This window comes from Neodiprion fabricii, chromosome 3 (genome assembly GCF_021155785.1).
Source record: "Neodiprion fabricii isolate iyNeoFabr1 chromosome 3, iyNeoFabr1.1, whole genome shotgun sequence".
In the NCBI taxonomy this organism is placed as follows: domain Eukaryota; kingdom Metazoa; phylum Arthropoda; class Insecta; order Hymenoptera; family Diprionidae; genus Neodiprion; species Neodiprion fabricii.
Window position 1 is genome coordinate 7,316,428 of NC_060241.1, and position 14,973 is coordinate 7,331,400.

The 14,973-nt window shown below is 38.7% G+C and overlaps 1 protein-coding gene across 1 annotated transcript; it reads right to left on the reverse strand.

Annotated features, from left to right (window-relative positions):
• Positions 1 to 1,091: 1,091 nt before the first annotated feature.
• LOC124177480 (tubulin monoglycylase TTLL3-like) lies at positions 1,092 to 14,166 on the reverse strand. Its single transcript, XM_046559863.1, has 9 exons — positions 13,294 to 14,166; positions 12,140 to 12,251; positions 11,034 to 11,245; positions 6,622 to 7,029; positions 6,314 to 6,518; positions 5,659 to 5,749; positions 5,337 to 5,534; positions 4,901 to 5,160; positions 1,092 to 1,399 (listed from the first exon to the last, which is right to left on the reverse strand). The coding sequence occupies exons 1-9, from the start codon at positions 14,164 to 14,166 to the stop codon at positions 1,092 to 1,094; spliced, it is 2,667 nt and encodes an 888-aa protein (XP_046415819.1).
• Between the last annotated feature and the right edge of the window lie 807 nt (positions 14,167 to 14,973).

Below are 14,973 nucleotides of genomic sequence, written 5' to 3' on the forward strand. Positions count from 1 at the left end.
CTTTGATTCCATTGTTCAGTCATCTCATGGCTTCGCAGGTTTTTTGCATTGTGATATGAAATGAACGTTCGATTATGATTCGAAGGCAGAAATGAAGGAAGCAAAATACCGAAAATCAATACATTCTTATTGATTGATTTATCAAATTATTATATTGATTAGCTACGAATATTTCTTGAAAAAGAAAAAAACTAAAATCGAAAATACTGGGATTATCGTGAAAAGCTTAGATATCAATGCTCTGTTTCAAAACGCTTTAAAATCGTTAACAATCGTAACAACTCGTTCAATTTTACTCTACGATAATTAATTTCATTCCCGAAACTATCTTCTGCAAAATCACCGAAACAGTTGTTTTTCAGCATAGTCAATTCGATATTGCCATTCGTTAATCATGATCAATATTGGTGCAACATTGTAAAGATTAAATGTCTAACGATTCTGACATGATAAAAAAATTGATCCAGTGTATCTGTAGAAAGGTCTTCTGAATACAACAAAGCATCAAAGAGTGAAATCGAACGAATCTATCAGATTTTTACAACCATTTTCCAACAATTTGAAGGGAAGTATCAAAATAGTTTCCCGTAATAAACCTTTTTTTCAGACTAAATACTTTGAATAAGCGATCTTCGTTCCCTCGAAGTACAATAATTTGATAAATACCCAATGCGCAACTATTTTATGATCAGATTGTTAAAAACAGTTGATCTTTGGTCAACGAACTTCTTCGATACACGATTCGATACGAAACTAGGCGTAACATGTTTTTTTTTCAGCACATTTTGCAGTGATAAATAATTGTTTAAATATAAATTGTCGTTGTATCTTTATTCGATTAGTTCATTAACTCACAGGGTTACGGTCTACTAAAGGACAACCGATGTCAGAGCAGCGTTAAAATAATGTCAGGTTGGAGGGGAAGATGAGAAAAAAAAGAGGAAGACACGACGGCCACATCATTTGTCGACTGCTTTCATCAGCCGTTGTCACGTCCAGGCAATCGGGGTGTATCGAAGCCCCGCTTGGGTACGTAGTCAGGAAGAGACGTCAGGCCGCAGAACGTGATCGCGGATGGAAATCGCGAGGCATCAGCGGATAGTTCCACGGGTGGATTTCAAAAAGTCGATTAAATCCACGACACCAGGGTCGCGGGCACGCGGCATCGACGGAGGCGCGGTCCAGGCTCGATGCTGTTTTCCCCAGGGGTTACAGGACTTCTTCCCTCGGGACTTTTTCTCTTCCTCCTTCGAGAAGGGCGTGTCCTGCAGATTCATCGCTTTCCCAAAGACGAACATACACGAGCCGAGGTACGGCTGGAACTCCGATATGTTCTGCTTGTAAGCGAGGGTGAAACCGCCCGTATCCGCGCTGGGATTCAGCGGCAAATCGAACACCACTGAAAATTTATACATCTCGGTTACTCGATTAGCCACCTTATCCTTATACCCAGCATTAGAAGAGATTGCGGTGGGAAGGTTTGCCGAAAAAAGAATTCGAATTCGGGGTCGAATTGATCTTCAGAAAAGTGGTAATGATATTGTTTTTATTGTTTTTTTTTTATTTTTCTACTACTGAGGAAAGAAAACATCATCCGTAACAAAAACGAGGACACACCAGTTTTTGGATTTTTGAATTTTTTTATGGGCTGGTCCCAAGAACGGCGGCATTTTTCTATCAAAAATCGATTTCCTACTATTTGTAACAATATCACGAATGACCAATAGAATTACAATCATTCTCATCATCCGTGGGAAATTATTTTAAGAAATCTAATCGAACTTTGCTGAAGTCATTTGGTCCATTGCCTTACGAGTTACTCGACTGCCTAGATTTTTGCGGGCAAATTTCAAATTCAGCTGCAACGTATCCTTTTTGCTGGCAAAGACAAAAAAAGATGGTCAACCAAAATTTATCCAAAAGACTCATGATATAGCTTGCGGATGAAAATTTACATTCTGAACTTAGTTTCAACTTTGTAGATTATTCTAATCCTAACTTTCAGCATGTCATCAGTGCACATTTTTTCCGTTACTTCACACCAAAAATCATTAATACACTGATCATTTTTCATTCCCTCAGGTACAGACTTCAATGAACGGGAGCGGAATGTCTTCAAGTTTTTGGTTGAATTTAACAGTTTCACTGTCACATTAATCTCTTATGTAAATACATGTTACAAGACTTTTCTCTATTACCAGGTGAACGAGATTCCGATTATGGTTTACAGAATCAAAATAAATATTACAAGCCTTGTGATTATGATCTATCTAAATGAATATCCCGTCAATAAAATTTAAATAACAGCGATTTTTACGTAAATTATAGAAAAAGCTGAAATATATATCTGTACCTGAGAGGTTAATCATTATACAAAAATGGCGTACACTGATTAAAATTACAAAGATTACGAATTGATTACAATGACATGAAAGATTACAGAAAGATTACATAGATTGCAGCAAGATTATTTACGAAGATTATGCCAGGAATACAAAAGATTACAAACGATTAGAGATTGCATGGATCACAAAAAATTGCAAATATTGCAAATTATCAAAGGGATTACAGGATGATTACCAAGAATGTAACAGGATTTCCAAATATTACAAACGATTATAGAGATTACAAGGATTACAAAAATTGCAGAGATTGCAAGAGATTGAAGGGATTACAGACGGATTAAAAAGATTACAGTTAAGATAGCAAAAGATTACAAACGATTACAGACATTGTTGGAATTAAAAAAAAAAGTGCAAGGATTACGAAAGATTACAGGAATTAAATAAAGGTTACAAAGATTACGACAAGACTGCGAAAGATTACATACGACTACCTACAGAGATCGCAAGAATTATAAAAATTTACAAAAATTGTATGGATTGCAAAAGATGACAGGTATTATGGGAAGATTACAACGATTTCCCGGGGATTACAGACATCACCTGAGATTCGATAGAGATTTCAAAAAGATAACACGGACCACACAAGATTACAAAGAACATATGAGATTACAGTACACCAGATTACAACAGCGATCAACCTCTCGCCTATACCTTGCTATTCTAAATTTTAACATTTCTATATTTCGAATTTCTACATTCAAAAATCGTACAAAACACCTTTGGACATTTTCGTAAATTTCGATATTGCGACTTTCCTATCCTCCGCTTCCTCCATATTTTACTCACATTCTGCATGAAGGAAGTTCGAACTAAATTTTAATTTTGCAATGCGTGCGAGAAAGAAAGAGTGTGAATATGAAATTGAACGAAGGCTTGAAGCATGAGAATTTTCACAAGTGGATGCGGGGGCGGTTCCGATGCGTGCTTTATGACTTGCACTCGTCGTTATTACCCGGTTCAGTAGACACAACAATAAAACGTTACGACGCGCTTATTCAATGCTATGCCAGGAGTCCCAGGAGGGAAGACAACGTTACAGAACACAAACTCCGTGGTACTTCAGGACCATATAACAGAAATAGAGCTTTACATTATCAACCGCAACGGCAATACGTGGAATCCCACTGATTGTTAAACGCGATTCTGATAGCTGAAACATCACCTTGGCAAGCCGAGAACCAATGGGACATCAACTTGCATATTCTTCGGAGTAAAGTAGTCCTTATTTGGTTTTCAGTTTTTAGTTTTGTTTTCAACGGACATGTCAGCTCAATATTGGGCGCAATTTTACAATACTACAGGTTCTCGCGTTCGAAGTATCGCGAAATTTGCAAGTTGAAACAATAATTATGTTGGTGAACTTTGGGATTGCACGAATGACACACTGCAATTATTTATCCTATAATTATTTATCATTTCAATCATTCTTTTCATCGTCGGTTGGAAAACAAAATTGAAACTGCACGAGAATTCTAATTACGATCATGATGTTCATTCATAGGATCAAAAATTTATGAATATCAAGGCTGATTAAAAATTGTCGTTAAAACAGTCCTCGTCAGCAAACAATATGCAATCATAATTCACCGTTGCTTTTGCACATTACATAATTATGGAAGAGCTTCCGATACTCATTTTCGATGTAGCATAGGTGAAAATGGAATCAACTTTGATGTGCGACGTGAGTCGTCAACGAATCGGAAGTATCGGATTCGAGTAGAAATCGATGGTAAGTAAACTGTCAATTTTTTGTACAGGCACCGTCTCAGTTTCGAAAACAATCAAATTACTTTCCTTCTTGTTTTTTCCGTTAAATATGACAATACACTGCGGATAACTGGTGACTACGAATTATTCAGTGAGAATAACAGCAAAAAATTGCTTTTCATTAGAATAATGCAGTCATCTTTTCTTTTTGATTTTTAATTGGTTGATGTTCTCAACTGCATATGGAGATCATTTTGATATCAACAGACAAGAATCGTAATCGAAAAAATTCTGTCTCGAATCCGTTTACAAAAATCCCAGAACCACGTGCAGAGATTTTCCACAAACGTAATCTCACCATTCAATCATTTTTGCATGTATCAAATAACGAATAAATACCGAGTCGTTGATTTGCCATTAATTTTCCAACGAGTGAATACTGTTATGGTGTAACGTTATAATAACTCGAATGGTAAATTCGAACGAGGTTCAAGTTGACGGTAATAGTAAGGTAAAGAAAAGATTGAAAGAAGAATAACTATTTTTCAGCCTTAGATTAACTTTGAGCGGATTAAATCCGTAAAATATCAGTTTTTCAATGTTGCATTACACGTTTGCAGGATCTCAGACAATTCCAACGCTGCGAAGCAACTGACTGTTTCCAAAAATCCGTCGTTACAATCACGTTTCGAATTTCAATATCACGGATTTTACCTGTAACCTGTCGTTCGAAGAACTACCGATGCGTGTGAGCTGAAGCTTAAGTATCGGGAATCGAATCATCAAACCTTTGACCAAGCTTTCCAGCACAGCCGGATATAGACGCTCGGTTATCTTGAGGCCAGGCGGATGCATTCGAGGGTTGGTATTTATCTCAATAAGCCAAACGACCAGATCTTCCGTGACCATAAAATCAGCCCCGTAAAGCTCAAAGCTGCACCTTCGTTTGTCCATGTATTCCTGAGAAGCGAGCATCGTCAAGACAATAGCCTCGGTCATTTTGGGATATATCGTGTCGAAGTAAGGCTCCCCATTGTGGCCAACGTTCCTGTAAAAATGTCCACGACCCGAAATCCGTTAGCTTATTTCATTTATTGATTAGTATAAGAAATAGGATTCACGATATCTTCAGCTGAAGTTACGACGAGTAATCGAAAAGGTGAAGAACACCGGATTGTACGACACAAAAAAAAAATGGTATAAATTCCCGATACGATGTATTACTTTAAGTAATCGTTCAGCCTCTCGCAATTCCAATTCTCATCGGGAAAAGACTCCTCTAAATCATCCGTCTTATCAATTTTACATCTTTTCTTTCGCCTGTCGATGTATTTCTCTTGGACGGCCGTGTTACAGATGTGAATCGCCTCGTGGTAGTTCTCGAATGTAAATGGCTTCGAACTGAACCGCAGCAACGCTTCGCTGGGATCATCATTTTACAGAAAATGAAAATCAACGTTTAGAACAATGTATAAATACACCTGGTTCTACTTTTAACACGTTAAGGTCATGCATGTAGTCTTTTTAGTATGGGAATTGGAATTACTCGAACATCCATATCGTCAGTGGAAAGGTGTTGGTCACAAGGTACCACTGCCGAATGTCAAACTTTGTTTGATTAACCAGCAACGGATGCTCTGAAAACAGTTAAAAGAACGGTGTAAACATGGTTTTTTTGTCTCGCCCATTCAAAGATCTCAATTTTTGTACGACGAAGAGATACTGATGGACTTGCGCGTGACGTGCCAAACAGATGTCCCAGAATCCAATTCCTACTTTCCGCCAATGCTATCGAAATCAATGATGGCCTTTGGTTTGAATACTGCGAAATCGTCGTTACGGTATAAAATAATGAGAGAATGCTTGTAACTCATATTAATAATCATATTCTCATCACGGTTGTATTTCGCAACTTTAAATCTTAGATTGCGATCGAATTATTAGTATCGAAAAAATAGATTTCAGCCGAGTAACGAAACTCTCTCTTCCAAATCGAACAAGAAAAGAAACTTCTCACGACCAGTTTCCATCTAACTGTATAATACTTACCACCATCAACATCGAAAGCCTTGAAATTTCCGTTGGTCATTGAACATCTTGGCATGGTTCCATGACCAGAAAGATGGACAAAGACTGATTAGCATACCCCACTTCGCAAATCCATCATCAACCTATCGTAGGTATAATTCTAAAGTACCGACCTATATACTTTTGCACTATGTAATAATCCTTCGGCCTGTTGTTGACCTTGTGAAGGATGTCTTCGAGCTTGTGCGATATGCTTATACCGGTGCCACAGCAGAGGTCGCTGGGTTTAACGATCCAGATATTCCTCGCTCCGCTGAGTTCGTACTGCGGATCGACTTCCTTCAGATTCTTCAGAACAGCGAGTGCTTTCACATAGTACTCCTGTCGTGCGGTATCGCAATAAATCAAGTCTCTGACAATGATCTCTTCGTGAAAAAAAAAAAAAAAAAACAACCACAGACACTCCGATCATTAGAATTACCTCGAGTACGCGTTGAGGATCCGATGCTGTGATACGTAGGCCATTTTTTCCGTGCAACACCTTGTCGTAATCGCTCAAAAACTGTTCCCACTCAACACCACTGGGATCAACTGCGTCTCCGACGTCGAGTTTCTCGTTCCTCTCAACGGCCAAGAAGTCCTCGCACTTTTTCAGCGCGAAGTCGAGACTCGTTACGGCGACCGGCGTCTTTCCCTGGTCAATGACCTCCCGGCCGTTCTGAATCTCGCTGACCAACCATTTCAGAAGTCCCGCAGCCGCTGTTCTCCTAAAGTCCTCGACGAAAGCGTTCGCATCGCGGGTCAAGTTGTAGCTTCTCGGATAGTTGACGGTTGCCACTCCGTCCTCGGAAAACCAGTGCGCACTTTGCAGAAGGTGAGCCATTCCGAGCTGTCGACAGAAAAGCGCAAGCTTTGCGCTTGAGGAACCAACGAAGTAGGACTTGGAATACAAATGAATGATTCCAATTCATTACGAGTTATACCTATACACGGCAGAAAAAACCGATGTATTTTGGAAATTTGTCACTCGGCATCCGAATATTCAGTTTGATTGGGATTTGTCTTATTCAAAATTACTTTGATCGAACTTTATTTACACACTTTTTAAGGTTCTGTGCCTCAGAAGGTAAAAACGGAACCCTCGTAGAGTGACTTCATTGTCCGTCTGTCTGTCAAGACCCTTTTTCTCAGGAACGGTTAGAAGTATCGAGTTGAAATTAATATCACATACTAGGGTATACGGTCCCTTGGTAGTGTAAAAAATTCAAGCTTCTAGGCTAACGCCATCAAAAGATACGGCCATTTATGTCACATATTTTGATCAAATCAAAACCTGTAGGGTACTTCCCGTTGACCTAATTTGACGAAAAAATTATGGCAAAGATGGTCAACCATCCGAAGATACTGTCTCCAAATTTCAAGTAAATCGTTTGAACACTTTTTAAAATATCACGAGAGCCGCAAAACTTATGTTACTGGGTGGAATAGTTGATGTTACTGTCAATAAAAAAGTTTACTATTGATTTATAACGACGAAAAAATGTGTTAATGAAGCTGGATCTGCCTACTTTTGAATAAAATAATTCTCGATCTAAAATTCCCGAAAGTCACCAATTTTTTCAGCCATCTTATATTAGTATAATATAACCCTTAATATTGATTTTAAGTGATTTCCACTAATTTATGTCCGGTTCATTGATTTCCATTGTACCAAGCGATTTCCATTAAGGGGTTGTACATACACCTGGGTAGGTAAAAAAATGGACTTTTAAAAAAGACGCTCATTCGAAAGTACTATCCTTTGAGTGTCTACCCTGGAAATTTCATGAAGACATTCGCAGTAATGACGAAGTTATAGCGTTTTGTAGCCGGCCGGGTGAGCAGCGACAAAGGCATCAAAAGAAGGAAGAATGAGGTTGACACAGCAGAAAAAAGATCTAACGGAAGCGTCGACGTCTCAGGAAGATCCGTCATATGGCCCCGGAATCGACGATTTCATGCAAGTTTAAAATAAACCAGTTATTTCATTGTCAGTGTAAGCTGTAGTCAAAATTTTGAATGTGTTTTTCTCTAAATGGTGTTTTCAAAATCGGTACTAGAAATATCTCCGCGATTACTGGACCGATCGGGATCTAGTTTTGCACAGTTATGTTTCACAGAATAATCTAGTACTTGTCGAGCCGTTTTTTCGATACTTGCCATAATATTTTTTTTTTTTTTTTTCTCTCATCGTAAGTAGTGATCAATTTTGAGGCACAAAAATTGCCTGTTTTTTCGCACGAAATTGAATTTTCAAATTCCCACTCGACAAGTACTTGTTTTCTTTATCTACTTGAGGAAATTTTTGTTTCGTTTTTTTTTTTTTTTTTTTTCCAGACATAAAATGGCGGAGGCACGCCTGATACCGCAAAACGCTATCAACAAAAACACGATCCAGAAAAACGACTGTAACTTTTTCATCGTTTGAAATTTTTCAACCAAATTTTTACAGCATGTATACAAAATGTCACACTTTGAAAGATGTATAATGGTTGTTCGATAAAATTGTGTTTTATTTACTAAAAAAATTGTAACACATAACCCTAGTCTTAGTCGTCCCTGGTATATGTAAACCCTGAATTTTCGGTGTCACGCCTGATTTTCAACAATGTCCTAGAGTCCTGAAAAATCTTCAGTGATTACCGGAGCGAACAGAATGACGGAGAATGACAACGGATAACTGGAATTCAGTAAAAATCACCCCAATCACTGGGTAATGATCGAAAACCAATGGAAATAATTCGGTCAACTAGAAATCAATGAAAGTATAAGGTGATAAGATCGAAGCCAACAGAACGTTGACAAATCAATTCCATTTGTAATATCAAGTGACGTGCGATGATTTTTGATTATTTCACTGACCCCAATCGATTTCTCGTTATTTCAAATACGTATCAGTTTCTTTGATTCAGGAACAACTCGATTTCCAACTTTCAAAATCATGACTTCTTAATTGAACGAATGGACCCTCGCTCTGCGCTTTGAGCGACCGCGAGTCCGCACTTTCGGCCACAATTACCAACGAATTATTGAAGCTTTCGCGCGGCTTGACACTTCGTTTGCTTTATCATTCACCCCTGATTGGAATTGGGTCCCCCGGGGATTCGCGCCGAGATACCCATCGGCCTAGCAAATCGTGTGACCATACGTTGGACCTTGATTTATGCCGAGTGTGATTTGAAACTCGCGGTATCAACAGCTGAGGGGCGTTTATTTTTCACCCCAACAATCGCTGACGCATCGGTATTATTTGCATTAGGGTTTTCCGTTGGGAAGCATCGCCATTATTTTTATTTTATTTTTTTCCTTCCCTCATGAAAAACATGCTGTACACAGCAAACAAGAAACCCTTGCTAATCCAATTTATTTCTTCATCAATCTGATTTTAAAAGGCCACTCTTGGAATTAGAAGTTTTCAGATTTGAATAACGGGGAGAAAAAGTTTGTTTTTTTTTTTCAAGAATTTTTACCACACCAACGCATTTGATGACACTGGCTTGATCTTGGAAGCATCGTGATTGAGTTCTCCGCAAAATTGTGAGGTTAGTAAAACCCGTAACTCGAACGGTTAAAAAGTCATAAACCTTTGCTCAAAAGTCAATTCTATATAAAAATTCGACTTTATTGGCCAAACTATTGACTATGCAAAAGAATTCAATGGACACTCCTGCAGGCAATTTGATTTTCTGTCAAAAATGACTACAGGTTGAATCTTTAGATTGTATCTTTAGAATCAAGTGAAAAATTATCAGTCTTAAAAACCAATTATTTGTACAGATTAAATTTGGAATATCTTTACTGGCTGAACTATTGACACTGTGACAAAAATTCAAGTGACACTTTTCCATTTACAGAGTCAAATTTTCTAAAAAATTCTTTCCGCATCAAGTCCGTACCGTTAAATACAGCTGAGTGGTAATAATGAAACAAAAAACTGACGCCTTTGCCATACTATTTAAATGTGAAAGCTTTGAATTCCAAGAGCGACCGTTTGAAATTGTATTCAAAAGACATCTTTTGATCACGGCGAAAACGAGGAGTGAACTTTCAATTTGAGCAGGAAAACTTTTCCGTTCGTGCAAATAATAAGCCTGAATCGTGAAAACTTCGAATGGTTAGAATTTCCGAATCGTTAAAACTTTGTCCGATCTAGTTCAAGCTTTCAAATGTTTCCAAGTCCCAGGCAGACAGTCGCTGGGATTTTAAAAATTTTCCGTAATTTCAATCCGTACCCAAAATCTTGTTGCAATGTTAGAAAAGATCGAAGGAAAATAATCATGCGAGGGAAATCAATCAGCTTCACGGAATATATTCACGAAAAATCACCGTGTATCTATTTTATTTTATCGAGCTGCTGCTGCTTGGATTCCATGCTCAGAAAAATCACTCCACTCCACACGACCGTTTCGCCTGAGTCTTTCTTTGCGTTTTTTCACCGTCTTCCGTACGACTTTTCACCTCAATGTTGTCTGAGATGTTGCGAAAGATTGATTGCCTGTACTTTGAGCTATTGTTAAATGTAAAACCGAATCTTCGATCGGCACGCTTTTTCCAACTATCGTAACTTGGGGTTCCGTGAAATCGTTCGACGAAATCCCGGCTTCAAAATTCAAGCTCTGAACTCAAAATTCAGCTCACCTCTACAAAAATGCTACATTATTTGTTATTTTACACAGTTTTCAGAACGATATTGTTGCTATCAACTATTCTTGAATAGTCACGTGCCCATCACACGTTTCGAATACCTTGACAACAACTCGGAAAGTGATCATATCTATGGGATAAAAATCAATTACACGCGTGTGAAAAATAGAGATAAAGGAAGAAAGCTGGAGAGACGTAATTTTTTATCACCTTGGACGTGTAGATAAAGGATTTTTGAAATCTGTTGAGAAGCGTGTCATTTCGTAAAGTGCAATCCCAGTCGACGAAGTTGTTCCTACAATCCCAAATGAAATCTGGCGCCCGGTGGCGCAGCAGACGGAAAATCAGCGCTTTCTCGTTCACAGTGCCGTCCGCTTCTCTGAGATTGCCCAAGGAATTCGTATCTAAGCTTGCGACGCTTCCTAGATAGACGTTAAAATCATTTTCTAGTCGTGTCGTAACGATTCTCACGGTAAATACACACACACAAACATGTATATTCGCATAAGGCTTGTAAACGCGCGCACAATTCGCGCTTTGTAAGTGCGACTTTCGCCACACCGGGATATAAAACGAAATGGAATTGTCCAGTCCTCGTGAAACTGGGTTACAGTCTACGAATGAAAAATAATGTTATTTATACCGTTGCAAATAAAAGAAATTCGTCGAGGCAACTGGCAAAAGAAAAAAAAAACAATAAAAAAAGGAAAAAAAAAACAAGAATCGTTCCGTTTCATTTACAGAAAGAAGGAGAAAAAACAAAAATTGATCATCAGTTCATTAATTTGTACCGATTAGGAGGCGAAAAAGTCGCATCGTTGAAAAAACATGGTGCAAAATTGTAAGTGTTTCTATTCGGACTTGATATTTCTTGCAATAATTCTGAAAAAAGTTAAAGATTTATCGTGCACTAATTCTACACAAGGGTGCAAAATTCTCATTATCGAAAGAACGAAATTACTGGTCTTCACTACAGAAAAAATTCTTCTGAATATTGACTACTAAATCTAATGGTCAAGTATTCGAAGCAGTTAAATTACTATGTTTTCAAAAATTATTCATTTTTTTGAATTACTATTAACTAATGTCAAGAATAGTGTTTCACATTTTTACCATTTGTCCTGGCTGAAAAATAGAACTTAAAGCGAAAGAGTTTTCACAAAAACTTGCGTCCGGTAAATTGGCAGGATACGTTCATGTGTTTTTGCATTTGGAGTTTCGCGTAAGCTTGGAAAACAATTCTGCACAAGAGTTTTAACTTGAACACAAACGATGTAGAAATTGGCGCTAGAAAGACACGCGATGCTTTTACTAACCGTAGGGAACTGTCCTGGTTTTGGTAGCTTCGTATTTTTGCACCCAGCCTCTCTCCTCCAACGCTTCCTGGAGTTTTGGGAGCTCTCCTCGGAGTAGAAATATTTTATGCCTCTGCGGTGAAATTGGTTCGTGCAAGTCAAAACAGTGAATCAAAGGTGTGTGCAAAATCTACATGATACAATACGTCTCACACGATATGTGGGGTTTATTGCTCATCTATCAAGTATTGGTATATATAGGATAAAGAAAGATTCGACGAGTGTCGGTAAAAAATGTTTCACCAAGTGAGAACGTTTCGACCAACTTCAGACTACGATCAAAATTAAGACAATACGCTTAACTATACATTCGCTTGTAACAGACATATCTGTTTGTCAACTAGATACGTGTCTTGATATGTTCACCTGGGATTATCCTTAATGAAAAAGATACGAAAATCTTTTCACTTTGCTTCTTTCTTCGCAGTACAAATGTGCAATTCACCCAGATATAAAATGCAACCTCAAAATTTGTTTCCATTATCTATATAAGTAAATGTAAATCCGAAGTAAAAGTGTATCTAAAAAAATTGATGAGTTGTAAAAATTCTATGAAATCTCTTGTACATCAATTTCTAGAACGTGGGCTATAACTGGACTGAGGTTTTATATGTAAAAGTTTATGAATTCTAACGATAAGTTTGAAGACACATTTATTGCTCATATATTACATTCACACGCGAAAGTGAATTTTATCGAATGCACGATAAAGTACCGTTAAAAAACTATCATCGTATAAAAATTGCAATGAATTTATTCCTGCAGTTAAGAAGGAACATGCGTATTGGCAAGTAAAAATACTCCATAACGGTGCTAGATTTCTGTAGTTAGATTGAAAACAAAGAATTTCCACAAAGATACGTCGGAATTTTAGATACATGCAATGATGTTTGAAAAATGTTGAACACCACAATTCGCGTGAAGAAAATTGACGTGAAAATGAGAATTGAGAATACATTTTCAGAATTCCTGTCAGAAAATTCCAAGCTAGATACACTGAACTTTATATATACCAAAAGATAAGTGACAATGCAAGGATCGTCTGGTTCCTGGTATTTTACCAGTTACGTTACAATGATGAAGTACTTTCGCTCATCGAGAATAAACGGACTCACCATAATCGCCTTTTCGACCTTCGACTTGATCTTGTAGTAAAATTCCTTCCTCATCCACTCGGTAACGCAGCATCCTTTCTCGGTGCGTATCATCTTGGCACAGCAATCATGAGGGTCCTTGTCGTTCGGACAGCAAGAACAATGGTCGAGCGGGGATTTAGGGAAAAAGCCGCACTCCAATGAAGCGACGCTGTTAACAACCCCGACTCTGGGTTCTTCGTGGTCAGGAAGAGGCCACTGCGCGATCATCTTAGGGTACTTGAATCTGTTGTAAGGATTCGGTGGACTAGTCGGCCTCTCGAAACACTTTCCGGAATTGCACTCGAGGAATGCAGACACCTTTCCGCTTCCAGATTCGCGAGTCGACATCGCGGACCGAACGCTGCTTTCCGGTGTCTCGGTAATCGTCTTTTCCGATTTCCCTTCCAATTTATCAGCGACTCGTTCCTCCTTCTTCTTCGGATCGGTAAACCGCGCAGCGTCCGAAGTCGAGGAGGTTTTACTAGAGGAACTTCGTCTCCTGTTCGAGCTGCCGGAAGTCTGAGAGGCACGCTTCGGATCCACATCCAGTTTCGAGCTTTTCTTCCGTTTTACGGAAGCTGAGGTTGATCGCCTATCGGGCCTTCCTTTAGCGCTTTCGTTCTCGGAATACTCCCGTTCGGAAAATCCGCCCTCGCGGATTGTCTTCCTTGATGCTTCCTTGATCGACTTCCTCCGGTCCTCCGATAATGATTTCTCCGAACGAGACGTCGGTTCTTCACCCGGCGAAACGGTCTCGTCGACTTTAGTGACAGGTGAGGGCTTAATTTCGGTCTCTGGTTTGATCTTGGATTGAGATCGCTTGATTGACAGGCTTGATTCATTCTCGGACATGTTTGTTTCTATTTCTTCTCTTCCTTACCTTATCCCTTCTCTTTTCGAAATATACGCAATGCTTACAATACCTCGCGTGTCCTGCTTGTCCCCGGAATTTAGCTTCAACCGAATATTTTATACGTAAATAATATGTGACAGTTTCATTTTCGCTGAATTTGGTTATGGACCAGACATGTTTGGACTGAAACCAGACAGCCCTATTTTTCGTCGCTCAGTTCCCACCGTTCGACGTTACTTCAGCCACCGTGTTCGGCTCAGTCACGTACGAAATCGATGATAAATTCACACTTGTCTCGCCGACTGATAAATGACGGTGTGGCTCTGCAGAGATCGCTGCATGCGAGGCGAGACGAGGAGAGGAGAGGAGAGAAGAGATTTTAACAACCTTTCGACAATGCGAACTTTTTCGGAAGACGAACAGCGATGTTTTCACCTCGCCTAAAACTCTCTGCATACACAATCTGTAATACACCGCATAAAGCTAACGATAAATTTTCCATAAGTAAATCGTATTCTGCTTTACCCTGTTCATCGATGTGTTTCGGTTACGAATGCATAAATATTCACCTAACTTTTGTATATTTGATATACCTACGCGATACATTCTTATATCGTCGCGCGGTTACAGATTTATCAAACTACTTCATAAATTTCTCCATATACTTTGATACACGTACCGAACGGAAATATTTCAACTCCCCCCTCTTGCGATCTTTTTGAAATACGATACACGTACAATATTTCACCTCACGATACACCTATCTCTATGGAGGAATCGATTCATAACAAATTTCCTCACTTTTC

Bases quoted from the DNA above. Each gene is read 5' to 3' on its own strand.
- LOC124177480 (XM_046559863.1), bottom strand. From the start codon at position 14,166: ATGTCCGAGAATGAATCAAGCCTGTCAATCAAGCGATCTCAATCCAAG. The intron at 12,252-13,293 runs GTGAGTCCGTTT...ATTTCACCGCAG, and splicing joins AGGTCGAAAAGGCGATTATG to AGGCATAAAATATTTCTACT. The intron at 7,030-11,033 runs GTGATAAAAAAT...TTCTGTCGACAG, and splicing joins CCTTTATCTACACGTCCAAG to CTCGGAATGGCTCACCTTCT.